Below are 26478 nucleotides of genomic sequence, written 5' to 3'. Positions count from 1 at the left end.
GTATGTGTGTGTGTACTGAATATAGATAAAAAGGCAATAATACTTTAAAGGGTAGGATTAATGGTCAAATAAAGTTAAATTATTACACATATTCAACTTATTCAACAACAAGATTATCATATCAAATATGAGATAGTTTTTCTCTATTTAAATTTCTTAATTCCATTTAAATTTCTTAATTCCATTTCGGCTTTTTTACGTGATCTACTAATAAAAATATCTGAGTCATATCGTATATCTAACTAAACAATGATCATCAGCAAATACCGAGTAAAAAAGTAGGAAAGCATGAATGAAAATGATATACAAAGCATTCTACGAAAACAATATACTTCATTCTGTTTTAACATAACACATATCAAAAACTTATTTTGTGTATCATTTATTATTATACGATAGTCTCAGAAACAGGTAACACAAATATTAAGCAACCAAGAGCTAAGTTTTTGTTTTTCTATTTAAATATCTATACAAGAACATTATTCTTTTGTTCATGTTTTTCCACTTTTTAGGTCGTGTCCACCTCCAAAAATAGTAAGCTCTTTGTTTTTCTAAAAGCATTTGAAATTCATTTCCTTGGAAACCTCGTAACCATGGAGGTATGTTTGTTAACAACTTGACAGGATGAATGCTCCCATCGCCCAAGATATCTGTAAAATAAAAATTAAAATAGTAAAAATATAAGGAAAGTACACAGATTATTAATTTTAATACTAAGGTCAAATTATAAGGACTTATACGAGGCAATAATATTTCAGCAGATGTAAAGAATATAGACTAAAACATCAAGCTACTTTTCTTTTTTTAAATTTCTTTCGATTAAGGCCAAAATTAGAACAGAATAATTTTTTCCTTTTCTTTTTATTTTTGTAAAAGCCAGGGATTGTTTTTTATGTTTTAACCATTATGTCAGGATAATGGAAAACAATCTGTTGCACTTCATAACCATCAGTAATTGCCTTAAAAAAAAAGTTATAATTGGATGATTAACACAAAACTTTTGCTTCACTAATTTTGTTTAATCATGAACAATCTCAAAGTGAAAGCAGTGGCATAACTAGAACTCTTGGGCCCTTACGCAAAAAATTTTCCTGCCCCTTAAATAAATTTGCTGTGCTTAAAAAAAAAGGAAAAAAGCGCATTCCAGGAGCTGGTGTTTTGATGATGATTTTTATCAGATTCGGCGTAATAAAAGCAGGTTCTTAGGGAATCAAGTGCAAGGTATGTAACACGAAGAATAAAAAAGAAAATATTTTTCCTTGACCAATTGCGGAATGCAAATTTACTTTAGTCTCAGCGTAACATTTGACTTATTTAAGTTTTTTTTTTTTTTTTTTTTTTTTTTGGTGTGTGTGTGTGTGTGTGTGTGAGTGAGATTTTTCTCTCCTTTCACTGAGATACATACTGATAGCAAATGAATAACTCTACATAAAAACAAAAACAAGTTGATGTAAAGTACAGCATTAAAAAAAGGATGAAAGCCTAGATTTGCGAAGATTTTTAAACAAAATCCAGTAAATTTTACAAACAAATATATTGTGAAATTTTATATAAAAACCTACACCAATTTAAGTTTTTTCCACTTGATTTAGCAAACTAATAAATACCTAACTGGTTATGCTATAAACTGACAGAGACAACATAATAGGTAAATGTATAAAAAAGAAATCACTAATATATAGTGACCTGTGATGTACTCAGCATGATGAACATGGTTTATGCAATAATATATAAGTTAATAAATAAGAATTTTTATAATGTAAATGTTACATTTGTTAAATATAAAACATATTTATCATAAATTTCTTAAAGGAAACTATCTGAAAATTCAATTCTTGTAGAAAATATGTATGGTAAGGTTTCCCCCCCTCTCTTTAAAAAAAAATCTTTTGGTACACTAAACTACTTGAATACATGATTTTTATAAACATGTGCATGGTAAAATTTTTTCCCGTTTCCTTTTAATTTTTCTTGGTCCATACTGTTCTTTTTTTCTAATGTTTTTTCATAATTAAGTGTTATTATAACAGTGGTGGCCTAAATTCATTATAAAGACAAAAGTCTTTAACTGCACCTCCTGACGTTCATTTCTGCAAAATTATTTATGAATACCTGGACGTCTAATTTCTCAGCCATATCAGCTTCAATGCTCAATAGTGATAGGTTTGACAACTGATCTTCCGTTACAGTGTTTCTCAAGTACGTTTTTATTAGTTTCAGTTTTGAAAATTATATCTCACTCATGACTGTGATTACAGGTAATGATAAATACAATATAAATTGTACAATTCCGAATAGTTGCTTGCCATACCATAAAATTTTTACCACTGCTAATATAGCTAAATCCTTAATGCATTTCTGTTCTAAAAGTATTTATAAATAACAGTAGTGGTACTTCAAGTGCATTAGTAAAGTCTTCACATGTTTTCTGTCTTTTTGAAACATTATTAATAATTTCCATATTTGTTAATGATAACAGAGTTTTAGGTTTCAAAATGGAAAACATCATTGCGATTTTTGTCATTCCAGTCATTCTATATTTTAACCGAGTATTTAAAATAGCGACAGCAGCATAAAAACTTGTTACTTTAAAAGATATTTCAGAATTTTCAAAGCTGTTATTCTCATTAACTCATCAATAAATTTTTGTTGTCTCTATTTTTCTTTCATTTTCAAATTTAGTTTCTGTGTCCCCATTTATTTGCAATAAACCCAACTTCTTTCATAACATCTTCAAACTTGTTTCTCATATTTTACATACTAATAGAAATGTTTTTTTAGATGTTGATGAGCTTCATTCAAGTTGACTGATTTTCTGTGTAATATTTAAGATATTGCATTAGTAAAAGATATAAACTTTTTCCATAAAAATTGTTTAGATTAAAAATTCAAAAGATTTATTTTTTAACCTATTTGAAATGTCTTTTTCTTGCACTTTCTTTGAAGTTAATGTAATTTAATGCTTTCAAGATATCAAAATTATCTTATTTTAAATTGCTACCAAAGATCATAATAGTCCATGCCACCTTGTAGGATTTAGATTTTTGACAGTGATGTTACTGTTACGGAGTCAGCCTGAAGAAAGTAAACTCCATCTTTTTAAACTTTCTTTGAAATATTTAAAGAATTTCAAAAAATTTACATAGCTCTCTTACACTTTGCACTGCATCACTGTATGTGCTTGCCTCAAGAAATTCAGAACTTGTTCTCACAATACACTGGCAAAAGCCTAGCCCTGGTTATCAGTAATAACTCGAAAGCTGTCCTCTAGAGGGGAATCATAATGAAAGCACACAGCTTTTTTGTTTTGTTGCATTCAGTATAAATTCAGCTGTTTCATATGCTTCCAAGGGTCTTCTATGTGCATCACATAAGGTATGCATCCCTTAAAAACTTAAAAGACAGATTCTAATGTGTATATATATGTAAAGAATAGAATACATGTTTTAAATTTAAATATGTAAGTGTAGTTCAGCAGGACATTCAAGGGCTCCCTAAGCCTTTGGGCCCCTATGCGACAGCATTCTTTTCATACCCTTATTTACGCCACTGAGTGAAAGGGCTATCTGAAACTATCAAACATGAGAAAAATTGAGACTAAATTTTTAAAAGTAGCATCGGTCTTATTTAAATTTTATCTTCCAGAGAAAATATTGGTGGTCTAGCAGCTAATCTGCCCATTAGAAGTTCTTGGGTCAAATGCAGCTGTCCACTGGCGGCCTAGCGCTAAAGTCGTTAAACACTGGTAGTTTGGTCCGGGGTTCGAATACCGGTGAATGGGCTGGCTGTATAGGTTTTCCCATGTGTAATGTAAGTATAAGGCAGTTTACCTTAGAAAGTTTTTCACTAAGGAATCCCTCCCGTTAAGCAGATAGCCCTCACATGCTCCATATTAAATAAACCAAAACCAATCAAATGGAGCCGTTGCTGGCATTTTTTTAACTTGCATTTTTATTTTTTAAATGCTGCATTATTTAAAACTAATTGTGAAAAATACTTTTAAAATAATATATAAATATATATATATATATATATATATATATAAAATAATATATAAATATATAAATATATATATATTTAAAATAATATATAAATATATATATATATATATATATATATAAAAAACTAAAGGCTTTCACATTTTATATTACATCCAAAGGGGCATTTTTTAACATTTTGTGTGTTAGCTTTATTTATTAAATATCATGTTATTTGCACTTAAACCATAAAATTCAAACCAACAGCAATATTGCAAAATATTTAAAAGAGCACATCACTAGAATTTCTGATACATGGTCTCGCGCACTGGAGATAAAAACGTGTTTTTTTTCCCACATACAGTTTTGCAATTGCTAGCTTTGAAATCGCTGAGTTTCTTAGTCAAAAACTCATAAATGCTTTACAAAATATGAAATAGATAAAAAAACAAATTCAAAATTTGGGCTTCCAGATGCCCATATACAGGTAGAGACATACATTTTACAAAATTTGATGGTTCTAGGTACCGTTGTTTTAAAACGAGAAATGCGAAAAACTTATGCATATTCTTCATTATTTAATTTCTTTAAATATAATATAGGGCGATAATATTTGGTGGCAACGATTTCAAAAGTTACTTACCATTTATAGTGGATCGAAGCAAAATGCCAAAACGAAATTAATAGCCCTTCTGAGCTAACACTCCTTTGAGCTAAAAGTGATATACGACAATAATTTTGTATGAATGGTGATTTTTACTTATTTCACTCTGACTGTATTTTCTCATACATTTATTTCTGTTTGAATATGTTATTTATAATACAGGCATTAAAAATATAAAACTGGCACTAGATACACTGAATACATTTTTATGCAGTGCTGCAATATTTGATGAAGCACATTTTCTATATATATTTTAATATTTCACCAATAGTATATCATAACCAAAAATTTAAACTGCAATAAACTAGTATGTCTTTAATGAGTTCCTAATCAAGTATCTTAAATTTAGAAAATTTTTATAATACACAGTACTTATGATTTGTCAGTTAATTCGTGAAAAGCAATACGTTAAAAAAGAGGAAAAAATTGCTTTTTGCATAAAATATTTTTAACATATAATTTTTTAAGCTATTTTCTTGACAATACTTTTTATGAAAAAGTTTTTTTAAAATAAATATTAAAAGTCTTAAATATACCTAGGTAAAAACTATTACCTGAAATTAAATCTGAAATGAAAACTTTCATTTAGTAAATCTACACACCAGCCTCTAAATTAGCACTGTTTCCTCCAAATGAAAATACTATGAATGTTTCTTAAAACTTTAGCTTGAACTCACGTGCAAATTTTGAGAGCTATGGCCTAAAGCTTCACATATATAATAACTTTGAGGTTCTCCATGATGCAGAATTTGGGTGAAATTATTTTGAAATTATTTCTGATACATGGTCTCGCGCACTGGAGATAAAAACGTGTTCCCTTGTTAGCTAAATATTCAATTATCACAATGTGAGAAATATACACACATTTATGCAGATTTTTCATTATTTAATTTCTTTAAATATAATGCAGGACTTTTGGTGGCAACAGTTTGAAAAGTAAGATGGACATTTATAATAAACGAATGCAAAATCGCTAAATGAAAACAATAGTCCTTCAGGGACAAAGCCCCTTTGGACTAAAAAAGAAACAATTTAAACAACTTACATTGGAAGAAATGTTTAATACAGCAAACAAATAAATATTGAGCATTTTTGTAAATTTTGATTACCTTAAGGTCATAAATACTTCATTATTTCATAAACCACTATTTCATGTTCTTATTTTTATAATTTCTACATGTAATTTAACGAGATTTAAACTGATGATCTAATATCTAGAAAAATTCTAAATCCGGCATTGCTGAAGTCCTGACAAGTACATATCTCAGACTTAATACTGTATTAGACTTACATATAGCACTACTATGATATATTTATTTTGAAACAAAATCAAACTCTTCTTAAATGATATGCCAGTTTCCCCCCAGATTGAGTCTATACCTGAAATTATACAGAAATATCGAATTTTGTAAACATGTAAACCATTCTTAAGATAATCATGTTTAAAACTCCGCATTAATTTTCAAAATGGTCCAAAAAAGTTAAAAAAGCAGGGTTGCAGTAAAATTAAGAATTTAAGTTCAGAATAATTTTTGTACATTCCATTACTCATCCAGAAGCACTTTGTTTTAAAAATTTGCAGATGGATGATATTATGGAAACAATAAACTAAAATAAACTTTATTCATGGGCAAACCTTGAGTCACTGAGAAATTGCTACATTACTTGAAGAAATTGAAAAAGAATACGAAGAAATTATTTATTATAATGAAATAGGGTGGTTATTAAAGGAGTGGTATTCATTTTTTTAAAATATAACAAAAGAAATAAAATATTTTACGACACAAAGACAAAGCGCAGATGAAATGATAAATGATTCAGCATTTCTTGTTAATGCAAGTAGCCACTCAGATTTTCAATAATGAGCTGCATGGAAAGAAAAAACTTATCACAGACATGCTTGCTTGTATTAGTTTTTAAAATTAAATTGAAATTATGGGAAACATAACTGGGAAAAAATTATGCATTTCATATATCTTAAATATTGTTCTATTGCTTCAGGATGAAAACCATTACAAAAATTATTTAAAGGATTTTAATGATCTGACTTTACATCATTATTATTAGCATTAAAAACATACATTCACTTCATTATAGTTTTCTGATGCATTATTATATACCAGGAAATCTATAAATGAAGTAAATTAATTTACACTGTGATGCAAATAATATCCAATAATTTGATTAATAAGATTTCTATTTTTCATGCCCTCAGTTATGAAATTTTGCAATAAGAATGATAACTTTGTCTGAGAGAACATCTGTATATGAAAAAGATTTTTTTTTTAACCGATGAAAATTAATAAGAAAAAGAGCCTAGTTGACCGATAAGCATATACGATCTATGAAAAAGATAGTTTCTAGTTATTTTTTCTCTAATATTTCAAACTTCATCAGATTTAAAATGCCATCAGAATGCATTACTATATCTGAATTTGGGGGCAAACTGAAATTTGCGCAATACTATTCAACAGCACCACATTTTACTGCCTCATAGAACATGCTTCACATGAAAATGCTTTATCCCATTCTTTGGATCAAAGTATAAAATAGGATATGTATAATTGCATAATTTTGGTAAAATACATTAAAAACTTTCTTTTGAGCTACCACAACATTCTTGGCCATATGCAACTAAAACTAAAATTATGCAGCACTCATAAGTATTTTTCATTGGGGAATCACAATTTTAAAAATTAAATTGAGCTCTGAGCAGGTGTTTATGACATCCCATATGTATTTAATATGATTAATATCCAAAGAGTTAAAAAGCAAGGACATCAAATAAAATTAATCAGGATATTTCTCAAACTACTGTAGCACAATTACGTGAGAATGCCAAGAATTTTTCTGCTACAAGAATCTATTTTTGGTGGGAAAGACAGAAGCTGCGACTAGAAATGATGCACCATAATTTCGGACAGATAAGCCGCAGATTATATACGTGTTTAAAAGTTGAAAATTTAGGTCTGAGGTGTATTTGCACAGGCAGCACACCTGAAGAAATTATACTGTTCTTCTATCTTTAAAACTTCTAGTTTATATTGTAAGTTATGAACATGCGAAACAGTCAATGTAAAATTCGCTGCGACATTGTAGCCTGATACAAGAGTTCAGGTTGCACTAAGGTAATGCAGCAAATTCGAATTTGTGTTAAACTTTGTGACGAAATTAGGTGGCACTTGCTGTAAAGCCGCCATAACGTATGTTGACCAATTTTTTTTTTTTCCAATGGGCCACAGGAACATTTACTTTGTCAACTTCTTATATGTCTCTTGATGCTTTGCAGCTTGCTTATTGCTTATTTGTTGCAGTGCCTATTTTATTGTTCATGCTAGTTGAATTAAAAAATATATATATTATTACAGTCAAAAGTTGTTAATTCGGACACGTCGGGACTTCGGCGATTCCGGATTATCGATTTTTCCGGATTATAGATCATCATTTTGAATCTGGTAAGATGGCATGCAGAAATTATAAAATTAAAAGCATGAAACCGTAATTTATGAAATAAAGAAAAATTATGATCTAAAGGGTATCAAAATTTACAAAAAAAAAAAAAAAAAAAAAAAAAGCTTAATATTTATTTGTTTACTTTATTAAACATTTCTTTCAATGTAAGTTGTTTAAGTTGCTTCCTTTGTTATGTGATAATACTTTCTCTTTAATTCTATAAACAGACATAATTTCTTGTTCAGTTACAAAGTTCTGCTGTTCAAGTCCTATAATTGCTGTGTCGAGAATGCTGACTAATTTGTGAATCAAAATTTTTTCGTTTCCAATAACCTCTGTGTCACTTTCTTCGCTATCGGAAGCGAATTATAATGATGAGGAATTTGATTTAAATCATATCAAAGACGGAGTACATCGAGATGAAATTTATATTGAGTAAGGAATTATAAGCCAAATAAAATAAAAACATCTGCCCTGAAGATAAGGATAGTGCTGACAGATCAACTTGCAATTCATTGCGCGAGCCGCGGCGTCCCCCCTGAGCAGAGCAGAGTGAAATTGATAAACAGATTTCGGAATGGTTAGATAAACAAAGGATATGCCTTTATCGATTTTTTGAAGCAATTCCACTTTTTGTTTAATGGACTTCGAAACATACTTTCGCTTCGTAGATTCTTTACATATTAGTAAACATATATCAGAAATTCTATTTGACATAATCGAAAGTTCAAGCTTATTTTTATAAAATTGCTCTAACAGTCTGCAAAAAATAATAAGCAGGATCCAAATCGAAGATTAAGGAACAACACAATCTGCAACATTAACTGAATTAGATAATTTTAGCTTAGCTTATACCGTCCGTTATACATTAAACGCGCATTTGTAAACGTATTTTGCGCATGCGCACACGCATAATCGCAGCCGTGAAGGTCTTACGTGCATGCGTCAAAGCAACGCATGCGCAGAAAGTTTTTAGCTTTGAGGTCCGGTCTTTGATTTCTGATTACGGGTGTCCGAATTAACGACTTTTGACCGTACAACTTAAAGAAAACACTATACAGCTGCTTTTAAGCATTCAGCAGTGAAGAAAGTGATAGAAATTGAGTTGCTAGAGAATTTCAAGTAAACAAGAGACATCCAAATAAGAAGAATTAAAGAAAATGCCTAAGAATAAAAAAATCTTGTCAGACCTCACATCTTAGTCTGGCCTGTTTTGGAAGAAAATTTAGAGAAATAGACAGCACAGCACGGAAAAGGGATTATCAGTGTTAATAATCAGAATTCACCTTGTAAGTGCTCAACAAATGGGGAACAAAAACTTTGTCGGTGGTCCTAATTGGTGTTTCAGTTTTACAAAATGAAAGAAATTAACCATCAGGACTAAAAAAACAGTTGGACAGAAGCTTCCCATGGATCTCTTTTTTTCGAGTACATATTTAAGAAAATTAATGAGCAAAATTTGAACAGAGGAAAAATACTAATATGGATGAATTCCCTGTTAATTCTGATTGTCCTCCAAGCAGAACTGTTCATTCAACATGTAAAAAAACTATTTCTGTGTTAGCAACTCATGAAATGAAAAAAACATCTTTTACTTGTGTTTACGGATGTATTGCCAATGGAGCAAAGTTAAGCCCTTTCATAAATTTCTAAAAGAGAAACAGTTCCAAAAGAAAACTTCTCCAAAGGGATATTATTTGCGCCAATGAAAAAGGATGGATGTGGAAAGAAATGATGTTTTGCCTGCAAGAAATTTATCAGAAAAGGAAAGGTGCTGTTTTGCAACTTCATGGACTCAGCATTCTGGATTCAATGCGAACCCATTTAGTGGATACTGTAAAATTTGAAGCAAAAACACTTAGCAGCAATGTTTCAATGATACCAAGTTGGCTTACAAAAATTTTACAGCCAATGCATCTTTATCAAAATTTTCAAGCACGAATTATGAAAGCAATGGAAGAAGTGGATGTGAAGTGGACACATATTCTGGACAGATAAGAAAAAGCCTTGTATGAGGAGGCTGCCTTGTGGGTCCATAAAGCATTGCAATCGGTCCGAGCTGATACAATTATATCAGCCTTCATTTAATTGGAAATCACTGAAAAATAAAATGACGATGATGACGTTTGACAGTTTTTGTATAAATAAATGCAGTTTATTTTAATTATAAAATTCCATTTGATTGTTTCACTTATGTATTTCATTTTTCATAATATGGCAATTTATAGTGATAAGCAAAATTTATACAACCTGTAAAAATAACATCTACTGGAAATCAGCAGAGTTCATTTTTGGCAAATTCAAGGTAAGATGTTTATTTTTATTTCTTAACATATTACTTTCATACTTATATTGTAAATGTTACAAATGATACTTACATCCCTATGGAAAGGAACTACTGAATAAATGAATAAGTGCCACGTTTCAAAATACTTCCTTGTGGCGTATATGGTGGTGCGGCTTATCCGATCAAATTAAAAATTTTTTTTTAAAATGATGTTGCAGCTTATCTACCTGAAATTATGGTAACTAGTCGAAGAACATGTTCATGTAGATTTACAAGCTTACCCCTTGTATAATAGCAGAAAAACATATCTACAAAAGGACAAACTATTTACAGAATATATAAGCTTTGAAATATGCACCATACCAATATAGTCATTCTGTCCAAAATACTTCCGCTTCTCAGACCACTCATTAATAGGCTTATACTTTTTTAGCCAATGCAAGGCTACTTTACTCTTCTTGTCGGTCTCTTTAATTCTTGGCAAGGTATCTAAAATAAGAATTAAAAATATAAAAAAATTTTAAAAAAGCAAAATTAGGTAGCCAGAGTTTTAACATAATAGCTGAGAGTGTCTTTAAATTTTAATAAAATGCTCTTTTTTTTTTTTTTTTTTGGTTATAAATTTAGCAAGACAGTGCCATTAAGTCATTACGATAAAAAATGCAATAAAATTCCGATTATCTATGTGCAGATTATCATGTATCAGGCCCCCCCCCCCAAAATATATATAATACCCAAAAAGAAGAAAAATTGGTACTTATGTATTATCACAACCGTCTTAGTAGAAGTCGCCAAATTCTGGCAATCATGCACATAACAGTTCTTTAGGAACCATATCCATTGTAAGTTGCAATCCAAAAATTCACTGAATCAAATTTTTCTTCTGTAAAAAATTACTAAACTGTGCCAAGGTGGTTGTGCTAATAGTACTGAAAAATTTATTGAAACATTAGTTAAAAAGTAATTGATAGAAATGATTCCTGCAACTGTGAATTAGGAACATTTTACAGATAATATGGTAACAGCATTGAGTCTCCTTTAAATTATGTCTCGTTTTCTAAAGTCTAAAACTATAAGTGCAGGAAAATGTGGAACGAGAAGGAATATTTCTCAAAAGCATTTTTGATAAAGTAAGTTATTCATGAATAATCATAGCAGTACAAAGAAAATACAGATCATGACAAAATAACAACAGCAGCTATAGAATATTGGAATAACTGGTGAGTTTTAGATAATATAGATGAGTGAACAAAGTTTATACAACTTAAACAGTATTGGTCTACTGCCAAAGAAGGAAACAGAAAAATGAGAGTTCATATAAATTTCATCGTTAATATTACGAAATTTTCAGTTAAAATCCCTCAACAGCATATTTTTTTTAAATACCATTGCAATTCTTGCTATTTTACAGGACCAATTTTGGATAATCAGTATTTTCTGAGTATTAATTAGAACACATAACCATGACTTTAGCACAGAACTACTTAAATTAACTATCTTCATAATTAACAATATTAATTAAGACCATTTACTAAAATTTCTCTGGTACTTAAGCATTATCCCACAGACTGTAAAACTACAGCCAAGGAGCACAATTTAACACCAATTATATATAAGCGAGCCATAGAACAGTCATCACATCTGCATTTTCGTTTCATATAACTCCAATCAATTCTCGATAAGTCGTGTTTTATTTTTATAAGCAAGCACATAAATTAACTTTTACTGCAATATTTTTCCCCTTGCATTTTGAAACAAATTATTAAAATCTGGAACCTGTCTTCCACAGAACAGCAAGCAGTAGATTATTTGGATAGTCTATATTTTAGGGTACCCCTTGGATCATTGCGAAGTTGTTTCATTTATGGCAATCTGAATGTTTTACGGTGCATGTTTTGGAAACCCAACCATGACATGATTGGTTGAAATGCTATCATGACATCATGGCAGTGATTTTGATTGTTGGGAGAGCATTTCTCAGGGCTTATTTCCGCGCTGGATGTTGGTTAGGAAGTACGTTGCTGATTTTGTGCTTTACACTGTAAAATGGCTGCTGGTGGTCAACTAGGTGTTTGGTGGCACAGAACAAGAGCGGAAGATGTTTTTTTGAAGTGGTTGAGGACAGAAGAAAAGAAACTTTGTTGAACAGAATATCTCATGTGGAACAGCGATCATATCCGATTGTTAGCAGTCGTACGATTGCTTTTCTCATAGTGGCTTTGTTCACCTCTCAGTAAATCATGCAGTGACATTTAAGGATCTGAAACCGCAGCTCATATCAAAACAATTAAAGGTATGTGGGACGTAATAAAAAGGGACTTTTCGAAAGAAATACCACTGATAGTCCGGATATTGAGTCTTACTTTTGTTAATTTATGTGGCAATAGTAGTATACAGATTCTAGTTCAGATAATTTTAAACAGTTTTTGGTTGCTGTTAAGGAATTCTGTATGCCACACACTAAAGACACAAAAATTTCTAAATAAGATAAGTTGGTACAGTCAAAAGTCGTTAATCCGGACTTGTCAGGACTTCGGCGATTCCGGATTATAGATCATCAGTTTAAATCTGGTGAGATGGCATGCAGAAATTACAAAATTAAAAATATGAAACCGAAATTTATGAAATAAAGAACAATTATGATGTAAAGGGTATCAAAATTTACATAAAGAAAAAGCTTAATATTTATTTGTTTACTTTATTATACATTTCTTTCAATGTAAGTTGCTTCGTTTCATGTGATAATACTTTAATTCTATTAAACAGACATAATTTCTTGTTTAGTTACAAAGTTCTGCTGTTCAAGTCCTATAATTGCTGTGTTGAGAATACCGACTAATTTGCCAATCGAAATGTTTTCGTTTCCAATAACCTCTGTGTCACTTTCTTCGCTATCGGAAGCGAATTATAATGATGAGGAATTTGATTTAAATCATATCAAAGACGGAGTACATCGAGATGAAATTTATATTGAGTAAGGAATTATAAGCCAAATAAAATAAAAACATCTGCCCTGAAGATAAGGATAGTGCTGACAGATCAACTTGCAATTCATTGCGCGAGCCGCGGCGTCCCCCCTGAGCAGAGCAGAGTGAAATTGATAAACAGATTTCGGAATGGTTAGATAAACAAAGGATATGCCTTTATCGATTTTTTGAAGCAATTCCACTTTTTGTTTAATGGACTTCGAAACATACTTTCGCTTCGTAGATTCTTTACATATTAGTAAATATATATCGGAAATTCTATTTGTCATAATCGAAAGTTCAAGCTTACTTTTATGAAATTGCTCTAACAGTCTGCAAAAAATAATAAGCCGGATCCAATTCGAAGATTAAGGAACAACGCAATCTGCAACATTAACTGAATTAGATAATTTTAGCTTAGCTTATACCGTCCGTTACACATTAAATGCGCATGCGCACATATTCGCAGCCGTAAAGGTCTTACACGCACTTGTAAACAAACTTTCTGCACATGCGTCGTGTTCACGCATGCGCAGAAAGTTTGTAGCTTTGAAGTCCGGATTATAGATCATTCCGGATTACGGGTGTCCGAATTAACGACTTTTGACTGTATTACCTTTTTGTACTGCACAGATTAGATAACGTGTATTTCCATTTTTATGTTATTTCCTTTTTTTTAATTTAAAGTATAGTTTATTGAAATTATAATTTTTTTATGTACTAATTACGTTTAATTGCATTAAGCTTCGTTCAGACGGGGGCATAAAGCGCATAGAGGGATAGTCATAAGGGCATAAAATACGGGACATCCGTTCACACCTGCGAGACGGGGGTCTAAGCTGCGGCCAATGAGAGAAGCTACATTTGGGCATGCGTGGATGTGTCTGATGCTAAAGCAAAGTTTAAAGTTTAAAAAAAATTAAACATTTAGCAATAGTAGCAATAAAAGCTCCCTGAGATAATATGTTGTGCAGACATTGAAGACAATAAAAAGTTTTGAACTTAACCAATTTATTAACAATATAATAAAGAATAAAAACACAGAAAATAAATTTAAACAATATCAGAGTCTTAGGAAAAATATAATATAATCAACATTCATCAAATAATAATTTTACCTGGTCTCCAAAAAACACTGGCATTCAATACAAACAAAAATGTCCTAAACTGTAATTATGCGGCCTAAAAATGAAGTTGGCTACACATTCAGAAAGTCCATGATCAATGGCTAAGAAAACACCTGAAATCAAGTTCTTGAAAGCACTCAAAACTGGCCTAACTCTGTTTGCATGAGTTGAACACGAGGAATCGCCACTCACATATTTTAAATGCCACCTTTATTGAAGAACATGGATGCCGCCCATGGCAGTCACTCACATGGTATCCTCTGGAACCAAGGAACTCATTCTGGAACAATCATCTTGTGGATATGAACCAAGGAACTCATTCTGGAACAACCATCTTGTATACAGGAATCAAGGAACTTTGTTCAGGAACAGTCATCTTGTGAACAGGAACCAAGGAACTTTATTCACCGGACTGCATGCATCCTTCTGAAGGGGCTGGAAACTGCACACCCAAGTGCCAGGAAAGCAGGAACTAGAAGGGTTGAGCCAGAGCGACGTGAGATACTTATAGCAGAAGTAGGTAGGCATGACGTCATCTCATGGCAACCAATCAGCTATCAGCACGAATCGGCTTTCCAGATGATGTAACCTCACGTTTTGTTTTTGCATCTCAATTAGGTTGAAACAGTCCGTTCTCAACGCAAACAGTGGCAGTAAGGAAAAGAAGTAGAAGTAACTACTACATTACACTAAAATAAGAATTAAACTAAATAAACATTTCAAGAAGGAGAGATGATGCAGTAAAAGGTTTACAATAAGTTATATTTTCCAACAGTGTCTACACCTTTTGCGCGCTGTTTTCTAGCTCAATTGATTTCTCGCGCTTGCTCTGCTTGTTTTCGTTATTTTGTGTCATGGCTTTTTCAGCTCACCATAAAGTTTTACTGGTTCAACAGAATGCTTTTTTATCTGCCCTTCTTATGAGCCAAGAAACAACGGAAGAAGGTAAAAAAAGAAAAAGAACATAATGGTCTAGAGATATTTTTTTGAAAGACCAACACTTGGTTGGCACATATATTTCTGTGCAAAGCAGTATGGAATATTTCTGAATTTCTACCAGAGAAATAGCATGAATTTAATGATCAAAATTCCATTCAAATGATAGCAATAAAGAGTGGATAATAATAACAAATACCAGTCAAAAGTCGTTAATCCGGATGCGTCGGGACTTCGGCGATTCCGGATTATAGATCATCAGATTAAATCTGGTAAGATGGCATGCAGAAATTATAAAATTAAAAATATTAAACCATAATTTATGAAATAAAGAACAATTATGATCTAAAAGGTATCAAAATTTACCAAAAAAAAAAAGCTTAATATTTATTTGTTTACTTTATTAAACATTTCTTTCAATGTAAATTGTTTTGTTTTATGTGAAAATACTTTTTCTTTAATTCTATAAACAGACATAATTTCTCGTTCAGTTACAAAGTTCCGCTGTTCAAGTGCTATAATTGCTGTGTCGAGAATACCGGCTAATTTGTCAATCGAAATTTATTCGTTTTCAATAACCTCTGTGTCACTTTCTTCACTATCGGAAGCGAATTATAACAACATGGAATTTGATTTAAATCATATCAAAGACAGAGTACATCGAGATGAAATACTAAATTTAGAAAGAAATTATAAGCCGAATAAAATAAAAAATCTGCATCTGCCCTGAAGATAAGATCAACTTCCAATTCATTGTGGCCGCGATGCCCTTCCCTCCCCCCGCAGAGCAGCGTGAAATTGATAAACACATTTCAGAACAGTTAGGTCATTTTTTGCAGCAATTCCACTTTTGTTTAATGCACTTTTCGAAATATACTTTCGCTTTGTACATCCTTTACATATTAGTAAATATATATCAGAAATTCTATCTGACATAATCGAAAGTTCAAGCTTACTTTTATAAAATTGCTCTAACAGTCTGCAAAAAATAATAAGCCGGATCTAATTTGAAGATTAAGGAACAACACAATCTGCAACATTAACTGAATATGTTTTGAATATGAATTATGAATATTTATGATAATTTTAGCTTAGCTTATACCATCCGTTATACATTAAACGCGCATGCGTAAACGTATTTTGCGCAAGCGCACACGCATATTCGCAGCCATAAAGGTCTTACGCGCATGCGTCAGAAAGTTTGTACCTTTGAAGTCCGGATTATAGATCATTCCGGATAATGGGTGTCCGAATTAACGACTTTTGACTGTACTATTCATTAAATTATAGTCCATGTTATAAATTATGTGTGCTATTCAGTTTCATTAAAAGTAAATTCCTTTCATGAAGAACATAATTAAAAAACAGAACAGAACTTCAACAGGAGACAAAACTGTTGACTTAGGTTGTTTTAAGGATATTTCATTACATTTTTTCCTTCTTGGACTTCATAAGAGCATTTTATCAAAAGATTAATCTTTTATTACTTATACAAAGCTTATACCATTGAACTGACTATTGCGACTATTCTTAAATAAGTGAAAATAACTTTTTCTTTTTTTTTTTTTTTAAAGTAACCTTTAAAACATTTTTTTTACCCTTTAAAAAAACAGCAGGTTCTTGATATTGATTTGATGTTTTAGTGAAATTAATTCATGAAGTTTGTTTGGAAAGAAAATCGGCATTTGAAGCAAATAGCAATACAATATTTCCAGCTTTTTCGATAAATTTATTCTCAAATACAAAATTAAACAGGAAAAAAAATGATAGTAAAAGAAAGTAATAATAATAATTTACACACACACACACAGTTGTTGTTTGATTTATCGCCAAGTTGTTGTTTCATTCATGGTAGCCTGAGTAATTGAATGTTATGGAAACCCTACTGTGATGCAATCGGGTGCATGATTCTGGAAAATTTTGAATCATGGGACGTTTTGTAAGTGTTGGTTTGATTCTTTAGATGGTAGAATAAACGAATGTAGTAAGATTAATTCGAAGTTTCTGTACGATTTGGAGCGAAAGGGGAAAAGAGCTTTAATTGACTGGTGTGTAAATGAAGGTTTACTTGGTAGCCATTATAAGTGTCCTGTATGTAGGAAGGATATGCGTCTAGTCGAACGTAAAAACCGTTTAGATGGATTTGAATGAGTCTGTAGGAAGAAAGGTTCATATGGTCACTATGCGAAGCGTTCGATCAGAAAGAGTACCTGGCTTGAAAAAAGTCATTTGAGTATGATTGATACTTTGATTTTTACATGGCTCTGGGTGTAAGAAGTGAACTCGAAAATCATGGTAAGTGAATATTTGCTTTTGGTAGTGCTTAAATGTAACACATGATTTTCCTTTTTTATGTTATTTTATTGTTTGATTTAAAATGTATTTGATTGAAATTATGTATTTTTTGTTTGCGTATATTGTAGAATTTGGTGTTCCTTTGACTTTTTAAGTGAAAATATGATGTGTACATGGACAAAGTAACGGGAGTGCGCAATGCAAGTTTGTGCAATTCTGGGATTTTGTTTAAGTGAAAATAGGTCGACGTGGTATACATGGATAAAGTTAAAGAGTGTCCAATGCCATTTTTGTGCAATTCGAGGATTTTTTTTAAGTGAAAATAGGTCAATGTGTACATGGATAAATTCAAAGGAGTGCGCAATGTTATTTTTGTGCAATTTGAGGATTTTTTTTAAAATGAAAATAGGTTGAAGTGTACACAGATAAAGTCAAAGGAGTGCGCAATGCCCTTTTTGTACAATTCAGGGATTTTTTTTAAGTGAAAATAGGTCGACGTGTACATGGATACCGAGTTTGTGCAATTATTTGTCTTGTTATTTTGGCTTTGTACCGCTTCGCAAGCCAAAATAACGAGTTAAAGAATTGCACAAAATCGGTATCCCTGTACCGCCAAAAATCGCCAAGGGGTACCCTAAACTATACTTTTACCGAAATATCTTAGTCTTATAAAACATGCCAAATAAGGCATGACAGCAACAGGAAGATAGACATTTATTGGCAAGTCATTGGCGCCTTATTTGCCATATTTTATATGACTAAGATATTTCCTCTCAGATTTCAGAAATATAATGTTTTAGAGTGCTACTGTACTTACTCCGTATTAACTAGTGGTCGAATTATTGCTGGTACCTATCACTTATCCATTTCCTGATAATCCAGAAGTATAACATTTAGACATTTTAGAATTGTGAGCTGCCAGTACTTCAGCCATTTTCCACTAGTTAATTTAGCATAAGATCGTTAACATTGAAGAAATAAATTAAAATTGAATTATCTGTAATATTTAAAATATCTAATGCATCTGCTGAGTTTCAGGACTGATTTTTTACTGCATCCTGACAAAGGTAACAAATGAAAATAATTACTAAATCTTGCTTCCACTAAAATATCATTTGCTTCCATAGATTTGATAGATTTCCAATACGTTTTGGTGCTGTTATGAAACTTTTATTAATATTGAAGAATTTTCTTACCTTACTTTGCTCTTTTAGAAGTGAAAATCATAGAAAATGCTACTTTATATTAAACAGTTTTTTTTTAAAAATATTTTTTGCAAAAACAATACTTTCTCGTTTGTGAACTTAAAATCTCTTTTTATTTCACAAAACAAAATAACGGTATATTAAATGATGACTGACCTGGTCTCTTAAAGAATGGATCATTATATCCAAATCTCCTTAGATAATGCCTTTTCCATGGAGTTTCACGTATATGCCTAACTTGCGTGAAAGAATTTGGAACAATAATGCTTTTGATGACTGATGAACGGATCCAATTCATGTTGTACACCTGCCATAAAGAGTAAATCAGTCTGCATATTCAAAGTAAGGCATAAAATTAAAGTAAATAAAATAACCAATATACTGTAGAAAATCTAACCAATCTCAACTAAAATATGAATATTATATACCTGTCGAAGAACAGTAATAATAATATTTTTTTCTAATATAATATATGTGTTTTCAAAAGTTAAACAACATCGCTTTCTCACGGAGATCCATATTTAATTTACCACTTCATTTCATTTGAAATACAATTAACCAATAATTTGTAAAACACATGTATATTTTTATGCATCAAATCATTATTGCAAAGATTCATAAATATTACCTTACTTCGTAAATTTTCTTCTTAATCCATATGATCATAATACATTTCACTATTATTTTGTGTTAGAGGTAAGCCACGCAAATATATTTCTTTGTAGAATGTCAAGCTATGGAATTAATTATTATCAATTGTAAACAAACATAAATTTATTATTATTTTATCGAATGTATTAAAATAGTGCTGAAGAAATTTGCTCGAGTAAATGTTATTAATTTCCTTGATTTCATCAAAGAAATGCAAGATGAGTTCGTAACAAAAATTTATCAAAAATTCATCAGTAATTAGCTGTTTGTTAATTAGAAAACTTTTTCGATTTCTTGGGAGTTGGGAGAACTGATTCCCTCGAATTCGTTTTCTTATTGATTATTCTAAAGAACGCGACAAGTGTCTACCACAGAACAGAATGCTTTCGGGAAGGATTTACTAAAGGGAAGGGCTGTTATTCACAATATATAGGAACTCAAAAACTAGCATGCAACAAGCCTTTTCGTGGTGTTGAATTCCTGGTGTTCATCGCTTTTATCCTCTCAGCCCTTGGTAGGTCGCCTTCAAAATTAATAAAAGCTTTATCTATTAAACTAGTGCCAGTCTAAAATTTAATTTTTGCCACCCCTCTCCCATATATGTGTTTTGTTTAGGAGTAGCAGTTGAAAGAAAAAGGGGTCTATACCCCAATTACCAAAGTTTAACGTAAATTGACTTGTTTAGGAATAGCGGCTGAAAGAAAAAGGCTGTGATGTATTTAAGTATCTATATCCACTATTAAAGTTTAACTATAAGATTTCAATGAAAGTTTAGCTATCAGTGAATTTCATTAAAATCCGCCTTTTGATAGCTGACAGGATTTTCATTGCATATGATAACATTATTAATGAATTTAATTAAAGATTTTCAGGTTTCTCATGTTTTATTTATTTATTTATTTATTTTTGTTCTAATTTTCGAAATTTATTTTTATTTATTGCTATTGTATTAATGTAAAAGGAATGTGTTTCCACTTCTGTTAACTCACATTTCAAAGTAAATGTAGAACTGAAGGGTCATTCAATATAATTAAGTAATCCAGTATGAGGAACAACAGTATTTTTCATGTTTTTGGATATGTTTCACATGTTGAAAAAAGTACCGTTATGTTTTTAAGGCTTATTTTTTGTTTCAAGTTATCTGCTCATTGTTTCAAGTAGTCTACTTATATAAGAAATGGCTAGGTTGTTAAAAGTTTGTGAAAAATTACCATTTTCTTAGCTGCCGACTTTCCCCATTTTTTGACATATCTCCTGGTAGATCATGAATTTTCCTGGGTTTTTTTTTTTAGTCTTTGCTAATGATAGTGTTTTCCAGCAATAAAATTTTATTGTGAATATGGGGAAAGTGCAGAATCACCCACTGCTTGGCGCATTTTAAGAATTGCACAAACATGGTATCCATGTATACATCGACCTATTTTCACTTAAAAAAAAAAAAAAATCAGAGAATTGCACAAATTCGGCATCGCTCACTCCCTTGACCTTGTCCATGTACACATCAATGTATTTTCACTTAAAAAGTCAAAGGAAATTGATAAAAATCCAATTCTTCTTACTCTTGTAAAAAACACCAAACATAATGTGCCAAATAAATGGATGATTCTGTACTTCACCTACACTCATTTACTCCTAATGTTCTTCAGCGTACTTTTATTATCAAATTTTATTTGATCTGAATTGTCTTAATCTGCTGTAAACATAAAACTTTGCAAAAAATTTAACCAAATATGTATTCGGTAAATATTTGTACTTATATTTTACATTATAAGTTTACCTACACATTATTATTAAGTTTATATAGTATGTACATTAATTGCTAATTTTATTTTTATCATGTTTAAAAGTACTTTGATAAATTAAAGGTTTCCTTCTGTATTTAGTATTTTCTCAGCATAAAAAGGAAATCACAAAAGGAAGTTAACCAAAGAACATAAAATTTAGAATATGTTTACTTTAATATATTTTATGCTCCTTGAAGAGTCAAATAAATTTAATCATGCATTATAAAATTAATTAAAATTAATTTTGAATTCTGAAATGATGCTGTCATGCAGTGTGAAAAACTTACATAATCTCCCGGTTTTGGGGATCAATAACCAGGTCTGTAGTAAGACTTCTAGAGACTGTAAGCATTAAAATGACCGGATAAATCCGGTCATCAGAAGTTTTACTACTTGGCATATATTAGCTTATAATTTAAGATATTTTGCTTTCTTATTTTCTTTAATAATGCAAATATCATCTTAATGAATGTAAGTTTGTGAAAATGCAGACTAAAATAAGTAATTACTCAAACTCAATTAATAAATGCTGTTTAAATACCAGTCTTTATGACGGAAACTTTTTCATCTTGCCGATAACATGCTGGTTTTTCATATTTCAAGGTTGACAGCTATGCATTACCTTTTGATCTTTTTATTCAGTTCTTTTTATTGATATTTTCATTTTCAGTGAATATATGTTTTATGGCTTAAGATTTTGAATTTAAAAATTTACATAAAATTAAAATGTAAGTTGTATTAATATTGGTTTTAAGTTATGAATTTTTCAGTGAGTGATTACAAATGCTCTCATCAAAAGTGTTAACTTTATCTTGAGTTCATTTCTTAATGTTGTAAGCCAGTCCACCTCCTCTATTATCAACAGAGCAATAATTTTACTAAAAGAGAAAAGGATAATATTCATAGAATGAATCATGAAATGTTGCAGACGTTTCACGGTTTATAGTTTGGCAAAAATTTTGCAATCTGAATTTACACTAACGGTTTTATAAAAATTAATGATCTGAATATATATATTAAGATTTCCAACCCATTTTTTATAAAATTGGAATGTAAATAACTAGCACATAGCTAAATGAGCATCATATTTTGTATGTCTTCAGATTGGTATTTATGTTTGTAGATCAGTCACAAATCTCTAAAACTCCCTAAGAATTTGAAATAATAATTCCGTGAATTCTGAAACAGTCATTTTAACACCCTTTATTTTGAACATGTAATACAAATGCACTTTTCTTGAACTAGAGTTCTCACATACTTTGCATAATTAATTAATTAATTAGTTTTCATGAGTTTGACTAATTTTGAATTGTGAATTTTAAAACTTTATATGGCACTTGATTATTACCTTTCGCCCACTGGCGGAAATTTTGGCAACTTTCACCAATCACCAATTGTTACTGCCAAATTCTAAAGGACAAAGTCATATATAATTGGCATTAAATTACACTACTTGTCCTGTTGATGCGATAATACATAAGTACCCTTCAAATATATATATATATATATATATATATATACAGTACAAAGTCTGTAATCCAGACGTCCATTATCTGGAATGATCTATAATCTGGACCTCAAAGCCATAAACTTTTTTTTTTTTGTATGCTTTACGCATGTGCGTAGTGCATTTATGCATGCACGTTTAATGTTATGCATGTGCGTTTAATGTTTACGCATGCTTGTTTAGCACAAAAAATTGAGCAACTTAAACAACTTACATTAAAAGAAATGTTTAATAAAGTAAACAAATAAATATTGAGCTTTTTTTTTTTTTGCAAATTTTGATACCCTTTAGATCATAATTGCTCTTTATTTCATAAATTACTGTTTCATATTTTTAATTGTATAAATTCTGCATGCCATCTTACCAGATTTAAAGTGATGATCTATAATCCGGAAAAACCCTTAATTCGGAATCGCTGAATCCCGACGAGTCTGGATTACGGACTTTGTACTGTATATTACAGTTTCAGAAAGAAGATCAGTTGAATCCAATCTACCTCCTTTTGATAGCACCGAATCAGATTTTTATCACATTCCTCTTCCTACATATTTTTTGTAATTTTTGTATTTCCCATTTCTGTGGTTTAGTGACTGTTGGTTGATTTTTTACATATTTATAAGGAATTTTAAATTTTGCTTGTTTTGAATTTCATTTCTTTTGTTTCTTTCTGTATTTGGTTCTAAATTTCTTATTTTTGTCTATACATACACACACACACACTAAAGAAAATTTGCTTAACTGAAATTATTGTGGTGTTGGAATCAGAAAAATGCCATTATTTGTCTACTCTTCTGTTTGATGAAGGCTGTCCACAGATTCAGTGAATGTCTCCAAGTATTTTTGGCAACTTGCTAAATAATTTTGTTGTGATTTGGAGGTTTTTCAGTCTAGCCCTAACTAGTATTCTAATGTATGTATATAATATAGTATGAAATATCACATTTATGTGTATACATATATGTATAAAATATATATTTAATAAGTGAACTGAAATTCATTGAAATCGAAATAAGTTTCTTAATACTTGCGCAATAATTGCAAAGTAATTATTTAGCCAATATTAATCAGGATAGCTCCAAAGTCACGTTTTACAATCGTCGAAGATCTGTACACTCGCTGGAACAATCAGCGACACAGCCTCACACTATCAGGCAATAACGGTGGAGACAGCTTCACTGCAAAGCACCAGAATACAGCTCCTGACTCTGCCCGGTCGTTCTCGGAACTTTCAAGACTCTCAACTCTAGAACTCGCGAGGCACTCAACAACACACAGAGCACAGCTCCCGACTCTTCAGTTCATTTGCTCCCGGAGCTTAACACACTCTCTCAATGATGCACTAACCACGATACACTAAAGGACTCTTCGATGTACTCGACGACCCACTCGGCACTCGCTGGTCGGCTGTCAACTAGATTGTCTCCAAGCAGACTAGCTAGATGAGACACACTAACTGACTGCGGACCGGGAGGGTTTATATGGCTTTCGGCTTGTGTTTGAGAACATTCTGGGCTAAACCAGTAACCATTCGTTCCAGAAGGTTCTCCATCCGTCTACGGCATATTGCCAATTTTGTCGCCAAATGGAGATTTCTCGCCAAATATGGCAACACTGCATTCCCTTGCCATTTTATGGCAACCCTAAACCTTCTTTGCAGAGAAACCTTCTATTCTCACCGTGCCTGTATATTTTGTAACACTGCCCCTTTCCAAGGACTGCACGTCCCGGGCAGAACAACGCTTGGTCAGAAGCCAAATTCAATGCAATTGAAATGTTTTAAAACATACAGATAACTAAAGAAACAAATATTTACCCTATGTACAAGTTACATACACAAATTAAACACATCACAATTTTAATCACAAATTAATGTTAAGATTGAATTTCATTCTCAGTCTTTTCATTAAAATATACCCAGGTCAAATACTTTTCCACTGCAGTTCTCAGATGTATTTCTGTTTTGCATATCACAGTCTGAAGATTCAGTCCTTTCAGACTTGTCATCCACAGGAAGAGGTGAAACAGTTTGTTCACCACTCTGTAGTTCATTCGCAGCATGCATACAGTTCACCTCGGTATTTTTAGCAGTTGGTAGATGCTTATTTATCTCTATTTCCTGAAAACCAGTTCCGATGTTTGCATTAGAATCATGAATAGAATTCTATCCTTTACAAGCAGAAGTATCCAGGTTTAGAATCAAGTCCTTGTCTGCAAAACCTGCAGTATGAAGCACACACCCAGTTTGTGAGGTGGGCGAATTTTCCTGTAATACTGGAGCACACTTTTTAAGCTGTACATCAGCTTCACCCATCTCCGCATCAAATAAACATTCAGATGGTTCAATACTTGCTAACTGTGACTTCGTAATTTCACTTTCAGAACAGACGAACCTAACAGTCACATTTTCACTTTCTTCCATTTCCACTTCAGGCACTTGAGAATCAAAAGCTGGAACTGTGTATGGGAAATTCTAAAGATATGCTCATTTTAAAATTATTTTGCGACATTGCTGTTGAACTGAATTTTATGGTTTAAGTGCAAAGAGCATGATAATAAATAAATAAAGGTAACACACAAAACGTTTAAAAAATGCCTCTTTGGACGTAATTTAAAATTTGAAACCTTTAAGATTTTTTTGGTTAATGATGGTTCATTTTAAATATTAACCATAAGCAATGTCCCTTTAATATCGTCACTAAATAAAGGTGCTTGCTGGAAATTTGTACGACTGCGCCGATTAGCCTGTGCGCGGGCCTGACCATACTACGGATTTCAGTATCTATTAGTTAATTGATTATTGAGGCATTGTTATTGCAATAGAATACTTCTATTATATTATCTTCATTTATTACCATTTCTTCACAAATTTCATAAATTTGAAAATTTCGCTTTTGTTTTGCTCTAACTGAAAACCTTCACATTTGCGTGCGAGCATCCGCTATATATTATTGGCAATATATCATAAGACTGACAACAAAAGACAAGTTTTTCCATTAAATTTTGTCTTGCTTTTATCACACACTAAGGAAGTTATGCCTTAATTACTGTACGTATTTAGTTATTTATTATACTTATATCTATTTACCTCATACGCTTAAGTCCCGAATAAATTAATTCATACATATAAATAAGGCTTATCGGAACAACAAATCAGTTATTCTTAATACAAGCAATGCTAAATATAATCTTTTAGCCTATGAATATCATTTATAAAATTTATTTTTTGCTTATGGAAAGAAATTTATGTTAAATTTCTTTTTGTCAACATATACAACACTCTGCAGTGCAATTGGCTGAATATGTAATTGTTGCCAAGCATAATGTCAGTATAAAATTGGCATCGCCAAACTATGGTTCTCTGACCAAGTCTGCCCTGCCATTTGTTTTTAATCCAGCCTGTGGGATGATATTGTTTTTTACATGAAAACTAAAACAACTTGAGCATTATTTTGCAATGGTTACACTTGAGGGGAAAAATTGAGAATAATAACCCCAAGTGGAGCTACTTGTTTGTCATTGTTTTTAAAAGCATTTCCAACCTGCAAATGTTTGTGCATTGTATGCAGCGAAAGCGTGTTGACAGTTCTGCTATAGTGGTGTGCATGGTATCGTCTGTCAAGGTACAG

The 26478-nt window shown here is 31.4% G+C and overlaps 2 protein-coding genes across 4 annotated transcripts in view; one reads left to right on the top strand and one right to left on the bottom strand.

Moving 5' to 3' along the window:
• Nucleotides 1-313: 313 nt before the first annotated feature.
• Nucleotides 314-19488, bottom strand: mRpL51 (mitochondrial ribosomal protein L51). The gene is made up of 4 exons (XM_035369814.2): nt 19339-19488; nt 19067-19217; nt 10745-10870; nt 314-650 (listed from the first exon to the last, which is right to left on the bottom strand). Exons 2-4 carry the CDS (start codon nt 19206-19208, stop codon nt 439-441), a joined length of 480 nt encoding a protein of 159 aa, XP_035225705.1. The 5' UTR covers nt 19209-19217; nt 19339-19488; the 3' UTR covers nt 314-438.
• A 170-nt stretch (nt 19489-19658) lies between these two features.
• Nucleotides 19659-26478, top strand: part of LOC118198188 (outer dynein arm-docking complex subunit 1-like) — a 39777-nt gene continuing 32957 nt past the window's right edge. The window contains exon 1 of one of the 3 annotated variants that reach the window (XM_035369808.2): nt 19659-20075. The gene's annotated coding sequence lies outside the window, so the exon portion shown is untranslated. The remainder of the gene's footprint in view (nt 20076-26478) is intronic. The other 2 variants (XM_035369807.2, XM_035369809.2) reach the window with 2 other exon arrangements.

Source organism: Stegodyphus dumicola, chromosome 11 (genome assembly GCF_044657685.1).
Source record: "Stegodyphus dumicola isolate Sdum_Otavi_A_Nest chromosome 11, ASM4465768v1".
Lineage (NCBI taxonomy): Eukaryota > Metazoa > Arthropoda > Arachnida > Araneae > Eresidae > Stegodyphus > Stegodyphus dumicola.
The sequence above is the reverse complement of the archived record's forward strand: the minus strand, read 5'-3'. Positions and strand labels throughout refer to the sequence as shown.

What these genes read in the sequence shown, in the direction of transcription:
- mRpL51 (XM_035369814.2), bottom strand. Translation starts at nt 19,208, where the DNA reads ATGAATTGGATCCGTTCATCAGTCATCAAAAGCATTATTGTTCCAAAT. An exon ending in TCCATTCTTTAAGAGACCAG is followed by an intron (nt 10,871 to 19,066) that starts GTCAGTCATCAT and finishes TTCTTATTTTAG; the next exon opens with ATACCTTGCCAAGAATTAAA. An exon ending in TGGACAGAATGACTATATTG is followed by an intron (nt 651 to 10,744) that starts GTATGGTGCATA and finishes TTTATTTTACAG; the next exon opens with ATATCTTGGGCGATGGGAGC.